Raw genomic sequence first — 16,641 nt, forward strand, 5'->3', positions numbered from 1 at the left:
CCAATCAAGGACAAGAAGGATAAGCAATTGAAGCGTACCTGACACCCCATTAGTTTTGGTCCACTATATCAAAAAGTTAACCAGACGACAAACGATCTCTGTCATCTGAATCAATCCTAAACTGTTGTCTTTGCTGTTGCCGTACTCTATTGAGCAATCAGATGACAGAAAATTTTATGGTCGTTTGTTGTCTGATGAAATCATCATAACTCTCAGATCCGTTAACATGAAATGAGACAACAAAAAAGTGTAGATAAAAGTGAAAAGAAACAATAGCAAAATTTGACTATCATGGTTTGAAACCTATTTCAAAGACAATAAACATGATATTTCTATTGTCTGAATGAACCAAAGAATAAGTAATGAGAACTTTTTTGTTGTCTATATTGAGCTTTAATTATAGTTTCCTGTTGTTGTAATAAATTTGTAATGAAAATTAACTGTCGTTTTATATGACGAAAAGTGACAAATAATTGTTGTAAAAATAATGTTCAACAGTCAGTTTTATGTTGTCTGAAATTACATAGAACCGTAAATGATATACCCATGTCCAAAACTTTTGTTGTCTGTCTTGACTCTCTTTAACAGTTTATTATTGTTGTCTTTTCATTCCAAAAACAATTATAGGACAACAGATTTAAACTTCTATCCTACTGTTTTTCAGTTGCTCCAACATATTGTTCTTCAAGTTTGTTGTTGCCTTGTATTTCGGACGATACATGTAAGTTTGCTCTTGCCATTCATTGATGTTCTCATTCATTATGGAAACTCCAATGTCACTACAACCATCAAAATACAACTACTCTAGTCATTAATTGTTCCATGAGACCTAACTATTGAAGCTGACTAGCAAATAATTTGCAATGTACTCTAGAGCTTGGACATTTGTTTTTTCTTCTCCTATGGCTTGGCTGTAGAATATATTAAATGCTCCCAGCTCGTTCAAGATGCCAATCACTTGCCTTCAAAGTTTGCCTAGAATTTTTCACTGCATACACCGAAACTGCAAGGTATAAAGCAAAACCCAAATAATTATCAACCTAATGATATCGTCAAAAGAACAAAAACACAGCCATGCTAGATGCATTTTTGAATGAAAACCAAACATTGCAGCAACTATTGTTCCATGATAGAGAAATCTAACCAGATATTTAATACGCAAATGAAGAACAAATTTAAAGTATAATTACATGTTGCGGTGGTGGCTTTCATCTGTCTTACCATCCTATTTTTCAACATACAAAATACACAAAAAAAAAAAAAAAAAAAAAAAAAAAAGAGGTTTCAGAAAATTAATACTCAACAATGACAAAATATAAATTAAAGGACTAAATTCTGCTTACTACCCTTTACTTTCAAGGGTTCATCAGTTCAGTCTCTGCATTTCTAATTGAATCAGAAAAATCCTTGCACTCTCCAATTTCATCAAATCGATCCAATCCGTCACTACTCCATCAATTTTTGGGAAAATTTCCAAACTATCCATCTGCATTCACAACACTAACGCGTCGGCAGGCTACCTAGCGATGGGTAGTTTGAGAATTTTCCCTATGAGAAGGTCCCACGTCAGCATTTTAACAACGAAAATTGATGGAATAGTGATGGATTGGATCGATTAGATGAAATTGGAGAGTGCAAGGATTTATATGCGTGTAATTATATCTAAAACACTATAAATAAGTAAATCCCCATGTCAATTAATATGTAATTAATCCATTTTTTATTTATTGTGTAGAAAATAAGCGGAGTTGCGGAAACGAGAGAAAATAGTACAAAAGTGGAGCAAATCGGAGTTTTCGACGAGAAGACGAAATTGTCGACACGGTCAACCATGGTCAATGCAAGTTTGAGAGCGAAACCCGACTAGTCCCTTGACAATTTATATGGAAATATTCGAGATTGTGGAAGTGGAGAAGAAAGAAAAATACAAAAGAAGAAGAAGAAAATAAAGAAAATAAAGAAAAGGTTGTATTAATTGATCATTAGCTTGATTATTTAATACCTCCAGCCATTAACATGCAGCAGTAGACCTTAGTTTAATTAAGCTTTACACTTAATTAAGCTTTGGTTTCAATTGAGAAGTCTGCCGCCATCACGTGCCCAAACCATTTCTTCCTTTCTTCTTGTCCACTCCCATACTGACACGTGGCAACCTACTCCCTTCACTTTGGCCAATCGATCTCAGCCTCAGATGGTGATATATATCTGCTATATATTTATGAGAGAAGGAGGAGAACCCGACGGAGAAGAACAGCGCCGCACACCCCATCCCCGATCCATTTTCCATTTTTCAGATCCTCTTCCTTTCTCCAACAGCCGAAACACATATACCAACCCACCTCCATTTATCATTCTTTTCCATTTTCTCTCACCCATCACCTCACACTCTCTCCTCTTCCCTTCTTCATTTTTAATTTTAATCTTTTGGGATTAGACACTCAATGCTTCAAGGGAATCATCATCAAGAGTACCACACCTTAATTTAGGTAGTTGGGTGAAGAAATTGTTTGATTCATACTAGCTCATAGCTAGAAGTGACCAAGCTAACTCTCCCCTCTCTTCCTTATTATCTATTTCATAATTTTTATATACTTTTGTTGATGAATTCTTGTATGAGTTGTGAGTAGTTTAATTTTGGGAGTTAGAGTTGTGATGTCACGCCCCGAATTTTGAATAATAAATTCAAATCCGAAACATGAATAATTACAATTACAAAATCCAAATCTCGAAACTTCGAGTTCATTATTACAATTCACTCTCACAAGCAATATTGTAAAGCTCAAATGAGCATAACACACCTCACAACGTACAATTGCTGTAAAACTCTAACAATTGCTCTAACCGCACGATCACCGTCCTGGTTCTCCTGTCCTGTAGGATTACCTGCTACACAATTTGAATAGTGTACCGGGAGTTGCAACAACACAAAACCCGGTAAGCTTTTTACAGCCAGTATGAGTAAACAAGAAGAACTGTTGATTTAATAAAATACATTTCCTTTAACTCAAGTATAGAAATGTAGAAACATCACAATTACAATGATCACCACAAAACCACTTCACTTTCTCACTCTCATATATATATAAATATATATATATATAAATATTATACACTTATGAGTCACTCCCCGTTACCCTCATAAGGTCACTCAACATTTGGCAGACAGACTAGAGCTCTAACTGATCGTTTCCACCTACCCGGCGCGAGGGCGTGGTTCACGATTTAATGCTATTAGTTTCCACCTACCCGGTACAAGGGCGTGGTTCACTAATAGATGCCATGGTCACCCCCGTGACCTATTGATCTCCACAGATCAATATATCTCAACAAATCAACAATTTATTGTTTCTCAACAATAAATTTAATACCTCTCACAATATTGTTGCTTTTCAACAATAAACTCAACACAACCATAACAGTACATAATATCTCACAATTTCAACAATACATATTATTTCACATAAATAATATATATATAGATAGACATTCACACAGGAATGCCCATTAATACCAACTATAGCTCACACAATGACGACAAAAAATAAATTAATTAAAAGTACTCGGTTCGTAATATGAACCACGTGAGGTTTACTCACCTCGATAATCCCGCTGCGTCTTCAATTCCGCTCAAAATACGATCCACAATCGTCCACTAACTCAAACCGTCAATCACCTAGTCAGATACGATCTTAACTTAGCAATCATTCATAAACCACACATATACGGAAATCCAACGGTCGGATTCTAATTTAATGATGATCCAACGGCCAGATCGAATTTATATGATGATCCAACGGTCGGATCCTCACGGATCGCCCTTAGGATCATCCTCCAAAATTATCACGAAGATCCAACGGTCAGATCTTCTTGAATCACTCTAACAAACATCTCCTCAAAATTATACGAAAATCCGACGGTTAGATTCTCACGAATCGCCTTCCGAATCACTATTTCACAATTATACGAAGATCCAACGGTCGGATCTTCGCCCATGACCACACAAAGCCACTGGGACAGTCATAAGATCAACATAACAAAACTACAAGTCCATCGAACGGTCTGATCTTCACAGATCACAAATCGAACGATCGAAATCGATCGAAACTTAAAAATTCATAACTTAATCATACGATATCCAAAAATTATGAATTATATATGCAAACGATCGTATCGACACGTAGAACACAAAAATGGACAGAAACTGTCCTTGGGGTGGCCGGAGGTCGCCGGAAACCACCATCACAGTGGCGGCACCGCCACCCATCCAAAGTCAAAATTAGACAAAACTCCCAACACGAAAGTTCTTCATCTTAACTCGAATTGAAACTTTCATAACTACACCAAAGTCAGATTATAAGCCAAAAAGTAGAATTTTACCTTATAAGGTTTGAAACCCGAAGAACCCTAGTTTTGAATTCGTTCCAATTCGATCTCCACAGATGAAATCGATGCAATCCACCTTAGGGGAAATGATCTACATCCTCAGAAGTGCAGAATCCTCTCAAGAATCACGGCAAAAGGTGGCCGGAGGAGGGAGAACGACGGTGGGGAAAGGAGGTGATTTCCAGCTCGACTGCACCGTGTTCTTCGACTTGTAGCGGCTACCACGTTGGTTATTTCCCCTCGATGTCTTCTACAAAGTTGTAATATAGCTCAGGCCCAGCAAAATCCCTTTTGGAATCAACTCGATTCGAGGTTGGATGAGAGAGATATCGGCCGGTGAAGGAAGAGCAGCATCGGGCGAATTCCAGCTCGAGCTGTGCAGCTTCTCGGCCTCCTAGCACCTTCCATGGTTCTTTTCTCACTTTGATGTCTTCTAGGAAGTTTTAACTGACTTCAAGGCGAATGAAAATACTTTTGGAATCAAGTCGATCGGAGGTCTGTGGAGGGAGATATGGCCGGTGGAAGAGAGAGGAACAAATCTGGGCTCGGGAGAGAATTGGGGAGAAAATATAGGTTTCTGAAATTTCTGTCCTCCAATGCAATTTCCGGAACTTTTTTTTGTATTTATAGAATTTTCCCGATTTTCAATCGCTTATAACTTTCTCATACGAACTCCGATTTTCGCATTCCATATGTCCACGAACTCGTATCGACGCGCTCTACAACTTTCATGAATGAAGTTTTCCCAAATTCCCAATGTATAAAAAGTCACTTTTTGAGACCTCCTAAATAACGTTCGTTTTCGAAAATTAATCGTTCGAACTAATTCCATAACTTCTCCAAGCCTCGTACTCGCTCCCACTATCGTGAAATCATTTCTAAAAATCCACGGAAATTAATTTGGATTTTTCGGGGTATTACAATCTACCCTCCTTAAAGAAATTTCGTCCCGAAATTTGAGCGTAAGTCAATTCCTCTCGATTAAGGTTGACCTAACCATAGAATCTCCATCTTTTCCAAATCTGTAGTAATCTACAGAGCCTCAGCTCTTTGTATAAAAATACATTCCTATGGCCACTAAATCCTTTCATCACAAACGTAAACTCACACAACAACTGCTCAACAACACTCCACATCACATACACAAAATCGTCACATGGATCATCTCATAGATCCTCACATAGATCATCACATAGATCTTCACTTAGATCATCACTCTGTACTGGCATACAAGCACAGTAAACACTCCCACAAAGTGTTTCGCTACTCAATTAGCATCACGGTAAATCTCTATAATAAAACTCAAGCATGCACCACTCTTCACAACAATAGTGATGCATCACTCAAAACAAATCATCCCCAAAAGCACGCCAATAAAATATGTCACCCAGTGACGATGACTTGGGCTTGCTCAATCCTTGGGCTAAGCATTAGGGCTGGCCAATTGGGCCGAAGAAATCGGACCATCCACATTTCGAACCGGCCCGAACCAAATTGGGTTTAACATTTGGGCCTACCATTCGGGCCGAACAATTGGGCTTACCATTTGGGCCTACCAATCGGGCCGAACAATTGGGCTCACTATTTGGGCTTACTATTTGGGCCTACCAATCGGCCCACCAACTTCCAGCTCGGCTACGGTATGAAATTGTACATACCGTATATACGTATGCATACCGTACAGACCGTATATACGTATGCATAACGTACAACTGTATATACGTATGCATACCGTACAGACCGTATATACGTATGTATACCGTACATACCGTATATACGTCCGTATATCAAGCATATACGAGATCCAAAAATATTTGTAAGAGGTAAGGTTCGAACTCCCGACCCTCGAACACGAAGGTTTTGCTCCCAACCACTGAAGCAAGAGCTGCCTTCATTAATATATGCTCACGTGTTAAATTTATTATGTCATAAGCGACATAAATAAAATAACGGGGGAGGCAAGGTTCGAAACCTTAACCTGCTGCACGAAACCTTTGTCCCCAACCACTGGAGCACAAGCTGTGCTTAATATAATGTGTACAAATGTTATACTTATTATGTCATAAGCGAACATAATAAAAATAAACGAGAGGCAAGGTTCGAACCTCTGACCTCTTGTACAAGAGCCTTGCTCTTCAACCACTAGAGCACCAGCTGCTCTCGTTACTATCCATGCAACTTCTTTTATTTATTCTATCATAAGCGATAGAATAACAACAAACTGTCGGTACACTCCACGTGCCACGACACGTCTCTTCCGTGATTTACGGAAAGCAAATCACTTTCGGCTAAAGCTGTCTGCCACAGCGTCTCGAGGTTCGGCCTGTCCCCTTACACGCTTAACACGCGCCAACAGCTTTTCCGGGTTTCGGGGCGACTTTAATCCAACGCGTGGATTCAAATTCTGAGATCGTTCATCCAACGGTGGAGATCTGCTCACCTTGTTCTATAAATAGGTGCATTCTGGAGAAAAACTGTTCACTCCAAAAGAAAAGAAATTTTCTTCCGAGCTCAAGTCTTTCTCTCTCAACTCTTCAGCCTTTCTCTTCTCAAATCCTTTCTTCATCAATTTCGATCCTTCTCTTCTGATCTTCTCTCCCATCTAGTTGATTCAATCCCATCTTTCCTCTAAACTTTCAGATCTTCAATCTTTTCCTCCAAATCTTCAATCCTTCTTTCTCAGATCTTTTCTTCCATTTGAAGATTCGATCTCATCTTTCCTCTGAGAATCTCAGATCTCCAATCACCAGTTCAACAACTCCAATCCTTCTAACAAAATCTCCCTCAAACACTAAACCATGTATTCCTCGATTTTCACATCCTCTCACTCCATGACCCAAGAGCCACGAACTCTGCAACTAATGGAGCTCCAAACCCCGCAACAAATGGAACCACAACAACAGCAACCAACAGAGGAGGGAGGAAACACCCAAGCAGCTGGAAGTAGTGCCAACATGGATTTCTGGCGAAGCCGTACCAGGTGGATTCCTACTCCAGAACAAATAAGAATCCTCAAGGATCTTTACTACGTCAAGGGATTTAAGTGCCCAACTACAGAGCACATTCACGAGATCTGCCTCCAGCTGAACCAGTATGGACATGTTGAGGGTAAGAACATTTACTTTTGGTTCCAGAACGTCAGGGCTCGAGAGAAGCAGATGAATAGGTGTAATCAGGCTGCTCCAGTGCCCATGGGAACTAGTTCTCTTGGTACTGGTGGATCCATTGATCTCAATTTTGGGTCCACTGGTTCTACTGGTGCTGGTGGATCCATCGACATCAATTTTGGGCCAGCTGGTGGATCCATTGACATCAATTTTGGGTCCACTAGTTCTACTGATGATGGTAGATCCATTGATCTCAACTTTGGTTCCACCTATTCTACTGGTAATGAAGGATTTCTTGATTTAAATTTTGTTTCATATTCTTCCTCACCCTTCAATACTAATACCAGTACAACTCTTTTGGCACAACAGGAGGACGAACATCCCTGCAACAACGAGGAGGAGATCACCAGGAGGTTGAAACTCTTCCTCTGTTCCCCGTGCACGGCGAGGACGTCTTTGGTAACCCGAAGACTACATCCGAGGAAGGTAGCGTATTTGGTTACTATTCTGGTGGCTCAGGCGGTTACAACAGTGGCTCTAACGTTTCTCTTGAGCTCAGCCTCAATCCATCCGGAGCTGCTGACTAGGCTTAGCATAGCATAGTCCTCGTTTTCCTTTTTTTTTTTTTTTTGTAATATAAAATCAATAAGATGGTGTGCATGTTTTCTTTTCTTTTTGTTTAACCAACGACAACACCAAGGATCGAACCTTGGTCACCCAATACTATTTTCAAAACCATAAACAACTCTACTGCACACATCTTTCATAATGATGCAATAAAAACAATCACTCAAAAAGAATCCAACAATCAATTAAGTCGCATCGAGGTCTAGCTAGTATCCTCTGAGTCAAACCAAACACAACAATTTCATCGATAGGATTAGGGATTTATAAAGCTAAACACATCCTGAGTTAGCTAGGAAAAACCCACGTCTTTAGAGTTACTCTTACAACTCTTATAGAATCTCGATAATTCCATCTATCAATTGCTTCAACAAAAACTCACCACAATTCAATCCCTAACATTTAGCGATTCAGAATTCGAATCAAACTCCATATCACATAGTAATTCACTTGAACCACCATGGATACCTAACAAAGTCACTAAAATCAATATCCGAAATTGCGTTTAACTATATCACCTAAAATCAATCACCAAAGGCACACACTCTCATCCAACATCATTCACAAGAACTGATTCTAACTCTCCCAATTGATTACACCAAAATCAACTCCCTTGCAAAACTTTAAGTGTCCCGCCTACTTAAACTTAAAACACACAACAACTTCAAATTCACTGCAGTCCATCTCCATACTATGATCCAAAACTTAAGAAAACTAGTTCACCACACAAAGGCCACAAAATTCAATTTCATTCACTTGAACAAAACTATATTCACAAGTCACGGTCAGGTCATCAACCCATGGTGTTCAAATGAATAAATTTCAAATCCAGTTTTCCTTTTGAATCGTAACGTATCGTTCCAAAATGATGCAAGCAACATCAACCACGTATATAAGACACGTCTCGCGAACTCAATTCAAATTCCGAATCATCAAAACTACTACTAATTCCAATTCTACCAACAATCCTGATTCTGAAGGAATTATAGTACTCAACGACAACCCAAAACAATGGTCTCTCATCTCTAACCATCGAGCACAAAATAAAATTCTTGTCTCGCACCTTAAACCCTGCTTAACAACTTACAAGCACAAGGAAGAAGTAACCACAATAATTTCTTTCCTAACCTCAACCCTACTAACAAACTCCACAAGGACATCTCATTACAAAACAAGATATTTAATCCTTGATACGTACATCCCATCCAAACGTCTGTACGTCCAACTTAAGAAGACAAAATTTATAACAATTCATACTCGTATCCACACTAGGTACGTGCATAGGTCAACATCATGCCTTCAACCAACACTTCAACATCCAAAAGGACCTCACTTCCATAAAACAAATCTCACCGACTCATCAGAGTTAAATCTAGAGGTCTCTATTCCTCGAAGATTACAACCTGCGGAAACTAAATTTATTCTAATACGAACTTAGAAGACAACTCTACCGTCCTACAGACATACACGCTGTCTAGACCCCATACTAAGACATACCCAATGATTATACCAGTACCGAAGAGTATATGATGGGGATCCGCTGCAGACGGGCCATCACTCGGGGAGTACTGATTATCACCAAATATGTACCTTACGCTCTGATACCAAACTGTCACGCCCCGAATTTTGAATAATAAATTCAAATCCGAAACATGAATAATTACAATTACAAAATCCAAATCTCGAAACTTCGAGTTCATTATTACAATTCACTCTCACAAGCAATATTGTAAAGCTCAAATGAGCATAACACACCTCACAACGTACAATTGCTGTAAAACTCTAACAATTGCTCTAACCGCACGATCACCGTCCTGGTTCTCCTGTCCTGTAGGATTACCCGCTACACAATTTGAATAGTGTACCGGGAGTTGCAACAACACAAAACCCGGTAAGCTTTTTACAGCCAGTATGAGTAAACAAGAAGAACTGTTGATTTAATAAAATACATTTCCTTTAACTCAAGTATAGAAATGTAGAAACATCACAATTACAATGATCACCACAAAACCACTTCACTTTCTCACTCTCATATATATATAAATATATATATATATAAATATTATACACTTATGAGTCACTCCCCGTTACCCTCATAAGGTCACTCAACATTTGGCAGACAGACTAGAGCTCTAACTGATCGTTTCCACCTACCCGGCGCGAGGGCGTGGTTCACGATTTAATGCTATTAGTTTCCACCTACCCGGTACAAGGGCGTGGTTCACTAATAGATGCCATGGTCACCCCCGTGACCTATTGATCTCCACAGATCAATATATCTCAACAAATCAACAATTTATTGTTTCTCAACAATAAATTTAATACCTCTCACAATATTGTTGCTTTTCAACAATAAACTCAACACAACCATAACAGTACATACACTACAACAATTCAAGGCTTTTACTGCGCAAAATTTACGGCGTGCAATTTTTTGTGCCGTAAATGTTACTCTTTTACGACGCGCATTTTATACACGCCGTAAATAACCTTTGTCATTTACCCTTTTACGGCGTGCATATATAGCATGCTGTTAATAACCTTATCAACTAGTCTTTTACGGCGCGCAGAAATAGCACGCCATAATTGTGTTATATCTTTTACGGCGCACATTTTAAGCACGCCTTAAAAACATACAAAAAAAAGCTTATTTATGGCTCACATAAAAGCATGCCGTGAAAACATGTCTAAAAAAGCTTAATTACGGCTCGCAAAAAAGCATGCCGTAAATGATGATTTTTAAGGCGCGAAATTTTCACTGAAATATTTGGTTTCCCTCTCAAGTTTCTCTTTCCTCTTTTCTCAACTTTCCCGAAATTTACTTACTTTTGTTAGTTTGCTATTCTAAGAAAGTCATGCCCTTTGCAAACTCCTCACCAATTTGCAATACCCCAAATCTAATAGCGAAAATCCCAGACCTTCCCGCAAGTTCTTCTTCGACCCGTCGACTAATCACCCAGTTCTCAAGGTATTTCAAAAATCTCAACTCTTCCCCGCCCAAGTTCTTCTCTTGGGCTATCGGAGTTAGCGACAGGGGTTGGGTTAATTAACATAAATTTAGGTATGGTCATATGATTTTGGTAAATTTGATTGGGTTTTTATCTCAAAAGTGAACCGGGTCTGTCTAAAATTTAGGATTTATAGCTGGGTATTTGGTTATCTAAGATGGGTGTCTGCTTGTTATGTAATATCTGAAGCTTTTGGTTTGATTGAATCATTTGAATGTATTGAATTGGTTTGATAGATGCGACGGAATTTCTAAACTTGGTGGATGACTCGGTTCAAGCAGATCAAAGTCTTATGCACGATTTTGATGAGTTTCTGAAGCACTATGACAAGGTAGATGCATTGGTTTCTCTGAATTTTGGACTAGGAGTAGGACTGTACGTGAGCTATTACTTGCTATGACCAGGTTTTCTAGATGTATCTGTTACTCACTTGGTGGGCTAGTAATGGTTTGTGTTGTAGGTTTCTGTTAAATGTTGCTCTATCTGCATGTTCTTTTTGTCAAGAACTCAGCAATTTATATTCAATGAGAATGCTTTGAGAAAGTAGTTTCTGAGTTCACTATGTTGGAATTGGATTTGGAATTGGAAAAAAAAAAAGTATGATGAGGTAGATATATATTAGTACATTGTGCATGTGCTGGATATATAGGTTCTCATTATTTAATGCAGTGTGTGCTGGGATTAGGTGAGTGATGACCTTTCTTTCTCTTCTCATTTTTCAGTATTTGTAAGGAACAAGCATGATGACCTTGTTATCTTGACCATCATCAGTAGCCTATTCATCTAGTGAATCTTCAAACTTGATTACCAGCTCCTTCTTGCCATGTTTCATATTGCTCATGGAATAGGTGCGTCACCCTCACAGCTGCATTAGCCCAAACAAACAAGAGTGAGTATTTAGTTCATTATGAAGTTTTTTTTTTCCATGATATATAGTACTTGTTAATTGAATATCATACACTTTGATGTCTTCATTTCACCCCTATTCTGTTTCTGCTTTTTACCATTATTTTTTTATTAATTCTTATCTTTGATATTTTATAACTTGACTAGCAAGTACCATTCAGTAAGTTGTTTAGTTTCATTGTGTCTCCAGTATTCTTAATGCAAACAATCTCACAGGAGAATTACCTGCAGCTCTTATGAATCTGACTAAGTTAACAGAACTGTAAGTAACCCTTAACATTTGCTGTATTTATAGTTACTATAACTTTTGATGTTAATTTTTTTTCCCCAATCCTTTCTTCTATGCAGGAGGATTAGCAGCAACAACTTAACTGGAAGAATGCCCGACTTTTTTCAAAGTTGGAATCAATTTCAGAAATTGTAAGTATTTGTCCTAATAGTTGAGAACTAAGATATAGCAATGTAAGTGCTTTTTGCTAGTGTATATTCTTAATTGATAAAATGTAGAATTGGTGTAACCTCCATCCATATTGAATTCTTATTTTGACAGAGAGATCCAAGCTAGTGGTCTACAAGGCCCCATTCCATCTAGCATTTCTGTCTTGAGTAATTTAACAGAACTGTGAGTTCCACGTCCAACTCTAAGTTGTATTAACACTACAAACCATTATCTAAATTTAACAATTTACTATATCTTCATATCACAGGGAATTTATTTATATTTATTTATTTGTATTTTTTATCTGACAATTATCTATGATGCAATTTTTGCAGAAGGATCAGCGACTTAAATGGAGGGGGTTCAGTATCTCCAAACTTGAGCAATATGATAAGCTTGCAAAGATTGTAAGTCTAAAAGATGTTGTATTTTTCTTTTCATCTACAGTTTTAGACTAATCCATGCTTCTCTGCAACTATTCTGATATGGAGTTATGTTGCAGAATGCTCAGGAGCTGTAACTTATCTGGACCTATGCCTTCTGATTTATCAGCAATGTCACAGTTGAAAACATTGTAATATGGCTATTCTTTTACTTTTTTTTTTTTTTTTTTCTGTTCTTCCTTTCTTTTTCTTGTTGCATAGCCCACAATTAATTGATTTTCTTGATAGTAAGTTGATTGCTACTGACAGTTTATTTGTTCAGAGAACTTCCGGCTACTTCAATTAAGGTTCTTATAACACCTCCTTTTTTTCATTTTCTTGCAGAGATCTAAGCTTCAACAGATTGGAGGGAAGCATTCTTGATTCGGCAGATCTGACACCCTTGCAGAACTTGTAAGAAATTTAAACTTCATTAAGGTCACTAGCTAGCATACTACACGTACTAAATTCCATCTCAAATGGGATGATAGATTGGATGTAGGAAAGAAGGAAGTGTAAGGTATATTAAATGTTGGCATCCATGTGTGCTATGTCTTAATGGAATGTGGTTATGTGATTGCTTGCTGAATAGGTATCTAACAAGCAACTTGCTTACTGGATCTATTCCAGACTGGATCAAGAGCAGAGATAATCGCTAGTATGTGCCCCTACTATATCAGATTTCCTTGGAATTTTACTTTTCTACTGAAGCCTGCTAAGATGTCTCATTATGTTTTTCACACACTAACACACAGATAATTTAAATTTGGCTAGTCCACTTTTGCTAGAGGCTAATCTCAAATTTTTTTAGAGGTACATTGTTTAATGTGTTTCCACAACGTACAATTTTATCATTTACTGCCTAGGCATGCTGTTTAATATCTAGCTTAAGATCTAAGTTAGATCACATGTTAAATATGACTAGTGAGGAATCATACATCAAAATGGCTTTGTTGAGTATATTCATTTGAACTGAATGTGGAGGAACAAAGAATAGAAATTGTTTCCTTGTCAAAATATTAGGCTGTTCTATTTAATTTCCCAAAAACCTGGTTTGCAACATTTAGATGATCAACAGGTTTTGTGTCATAAATTTATCCTTTGAAACATATGAAAATGCATATCAATTTTCCAGTAGTGGACTTCTACTGGCTTACAATTTTGTGTTATTTGTGTGCAGCGAGATAGATGTTTCTTACAATAATTTTTCTGAGAGCTCTGAGTCACCATCTTGTACAGAAAACCTGGAAAGTTTGGGTGCTTGATGTTTTTGAGGATATAGCTTTATATCAACCAACTAGGGAGTTTGGAACACTGAGTATGGCTCAAGGAAGTATAGTTGCATGGCCTATCAAGTACATCAAACAAGTTTAGTTTATGAACTTTTAGGTAACATATTCTGGCACTAATTACCTCTTCCTTATTGTTTTGAGTAGTGTTATTTGTTTTTGGTGGTTAAATAACATCCATCTAGATTCTCTATTCTGGTTTGTTCTTATATTGCAACTATCTGGATTTGCTTATAATTTAGTTATAGTTGTAGAATTAAGGTCGTTATATGAGGACTATCCCATTATAGTAGGGTGAATACTAAATAGCACTTTCATCGGTTCCAAGTTCAAATTATAAATATTTTCAGAAACTTTAGCTCAGGTAGTTCGTGAAGATAGGAATTTCTTTTGAATACCAATTGTTGGACAGATTTAGAGAACTGCATGAACTCATCTTATTTCTTATTTCCAGTATTGTACTATATGCTTTTAGTGATTTAGAATATGTTCTGATCCTTTGCTAGTATCTTATTTAATTAACTCTATCTTGATTGAAGAAGAAAACAGTGCAGCCAATGTATAACATATATTCTCAAACTTGTTTCCAGCAGGTACTGCCAAATTTTGTGGTGTATGCAGATTAATGCCTTATGTTGGTACTGCTGGTAAATTGCTCGAACTAATTGGGAGATACAAATTGCAGTTGGATAGTGGTGCTTGAAACCTTGCAATTACCCTGCAATATATTTTTGAATTGTAATATGTTACTTTTAATTAAACTCAAGTTTGCAGGGACATGCAAATGCAATTGTTTTGTAGTTTAGTTGCATATGGCATGGTAACAATTAAGTTTGTACAGATATCCTATTTCAATTAATGTATCATATATGTTAATTCACCTTTGCTCTTTGACAATCTATATAAGGTTTTGAAATGAATTATTGTTAGTTGAGCAGCTACATTGAATATACTGCCATATTTGGCAAATGAGCAGCAATATAAAATTTCTTGCAAAGAAGAAATGCCAATAATGGTGTGCAGAGTGTGTCACAAATGACATTGAGAATTATGCCTAAAGTCTTTTACGGCGTGCTATGTGGACCGTAAATAACTCTACAGGTATTCTTTTATGGCATACTATGTGTGCCGTAAATGAGTTCCACAGAAAGTCTTTTACGGCGCGCTTTGTTGGGCATTTACGGCGCACCTATAAGTTAAATTAGAGATCTGAGAATCGGTAGGAACACTTTTACGGCGTGCATAGATGAACATTTATGGCTCACAAAAGCGTGCCGTAAAAGGGATATGTCTTTTACGGCGCGAGCATTTACAGCCTGTTTTTGTGCGCCGTAAATAGGCTTTTACGGCACACATCGCAGGCCGTAAAATCCCAGTTTTGGTGTAGTGATAATATCTCACAATTTCAACAATACATATTATTTCACATAAATAATATATATATAGATAGACATTCACACAGGAATGCCCATTAATACCAACTATAGCTCACACAATGACGACAAAAAATAAATTAATTAAAAGTACTCGGTTCGTAATATGAACCACGTGAGGTTTACTCACCTCGATAATCCCGCTGCGTCTTCAATTCCGCTCAAAATACGATCCACAATCGTCCACTAACTCAAACCGTCAATCACCTAGTCAGATACGATCTTAACTTAGCAATCATTCATAAACCACACATATACGGAAATCCAACGGTCGGATTCTAATTTAATGATGATCCAACGGCCAGATCGAATTTATATGATGATCCAACGGTCGGATCCTCACGGATCGCCCTTAGGATCATCCTCCAAAATTATCACGAAGATCCAACGGTCAGATCTTCTTGAATCACTCTAACAAACATCTCCTCAAAATTATACGAAAATCCGACGGTTAGATTCTCACGAATCGCCTTCCGAATCACTATTTCACAATTATACGAAGATCCAACGGTCGGATCTTCGCCCATGACCACACAAAGCCACTGGGACAGTCATAAGATCAACATAACAAAACTACAAGTCCATCGAACGGTCTGATCTTCACAGATCACAAATCGAACGATCGAAATCGATCGAAACTTAAAAATTCATAACTTAATCATACGATATCCAAAAATTATGAATTATATATGCAAACGATCGTATCGACACGTAGAACACAAAAATGGACAGAAACTGTCCTTGGGGTGGCCGGAGGTCGCCGGAAACCACCATCACAGTGGCGGCACCGCCACCCATCCAAAGTCAAAATTAGACAAAACTCCCAACACGAAAGTTCTTCATCTTAACTCGAATTGAAACTTTCATAACTACACCAAAGTCAGATTATAAGCCAAAAAGTAGAATTTTACCTTATAAGGTTTGAAACCCGAAGAACCCTAGTTTTGAATTCGTTCCAATTCGATCTCCACAGATGAAATCGATGCAATCCACCTTAGGGGAAATGATCTACATCCTCAGAAGTGCAGAA

At 37.8% G+C, this 16,641-nt stretch overlaps 1 protein-coding gene and 1 long non-coding RNA gene across 4 annotated transcripts in view; one reads left to right on the forward strand and one right to left on the reverse strand.

Moving 5' to 3' along the window:
* Positions 1–718: 718 nt before the first annotated feature.
* LOC133739764 (uncharacterized) overlaps positions 719–16,641 on the reverse strand; it is a 32,232-nt gene continuing 16,309 nt past the window's right edge. Inside the window, exon 2 of the long non-coding RNA XR_009860813.1 lies at positions 719–1,003. This is a non-coding gene — a long non-coding RNA (uncharacterized LOC133739764). The remainder of the gene's footprint in view (positions 1,004–16,641) is intronic.
* LOC133741133 (probable leucine-rich repeat receptor-like serine/threonine-protein kinase At3g14840) lies at positions 10,931–15,058 on the forward strand. Of its 3 annotated transcripts, none has more exons than XM_062169083.1 (12): positions 10,931–11,082; positions 11,359–11,453; positions 11,845–12,011; positions 12,219–12,290; positions 12,377–12,448; positions 12,579–12,650; positions 12,803–12,874; positions 12,970–13,041; positions 13,235–13,303; positions 13,482–13,547; positions 14,129–14,278; positions 14,769–15,058. In XM_062169083.1, coding segments are annotated over exons 4-11 (450 nt in total). In that variant the 5' UTR covers positions 10,931–11,082; positions 11,359–11,453; positions 11,845–12,011; positions 12,219–12,264; the 3' UTR covers positions 14,130–14,278; positions 14,769–15,058. The 3 variants fall into 3 exon arrangements, with proteins under 3 accessions (XP_062025067.1, XP_062025065.1, XP_062025066.1); XM_062169081.1 differs by having other exon boundaries at positions 10,935–11,082; positions 14,070–14,278; XM_062169082.1 differs by having other exon boundaries at positions 10,935–11,082; positions 14,070–14,278; positions 14,772–15,058.

This window comes from Rosa rugosa, chromosome 3 (genome assembly GCF_958449725.1).
Source record: "Rosa rugosa chromosome 3, drRosRugo1.1, whole genome shotgun sequence".
Classification (NCBI taxonomy): Eukaryota; Viridiplantae; Streptophyta; class Magnoliopsida; order Rosales; family Rosaceae; genus Rosa; species Rosa rugosa.

Excerpts from the sequence above, each read along its gene's own strand:
- LOC133741133 (XM_062169081.1), top strand. The coding sequence starts at position 12,265 with ATGAATCTGACTAAGTTAACAGAACT. Across the intron at positions 12,449-12,578 it reads TGGAATCAATTTCAGAAATT|AGAGATCCAAGCTAGTGGTC; the intron begins GTAAGTATTTGT and ends TTATTTTGACAG. Across the intron at positions 13,548-14,069 it reads AAGAGCAGAGATAATCGCTA|CGAGATAGATGTTTCTTACA; the intron begins GTATGTGCCCCT and ends ATTTGTGTGCAG.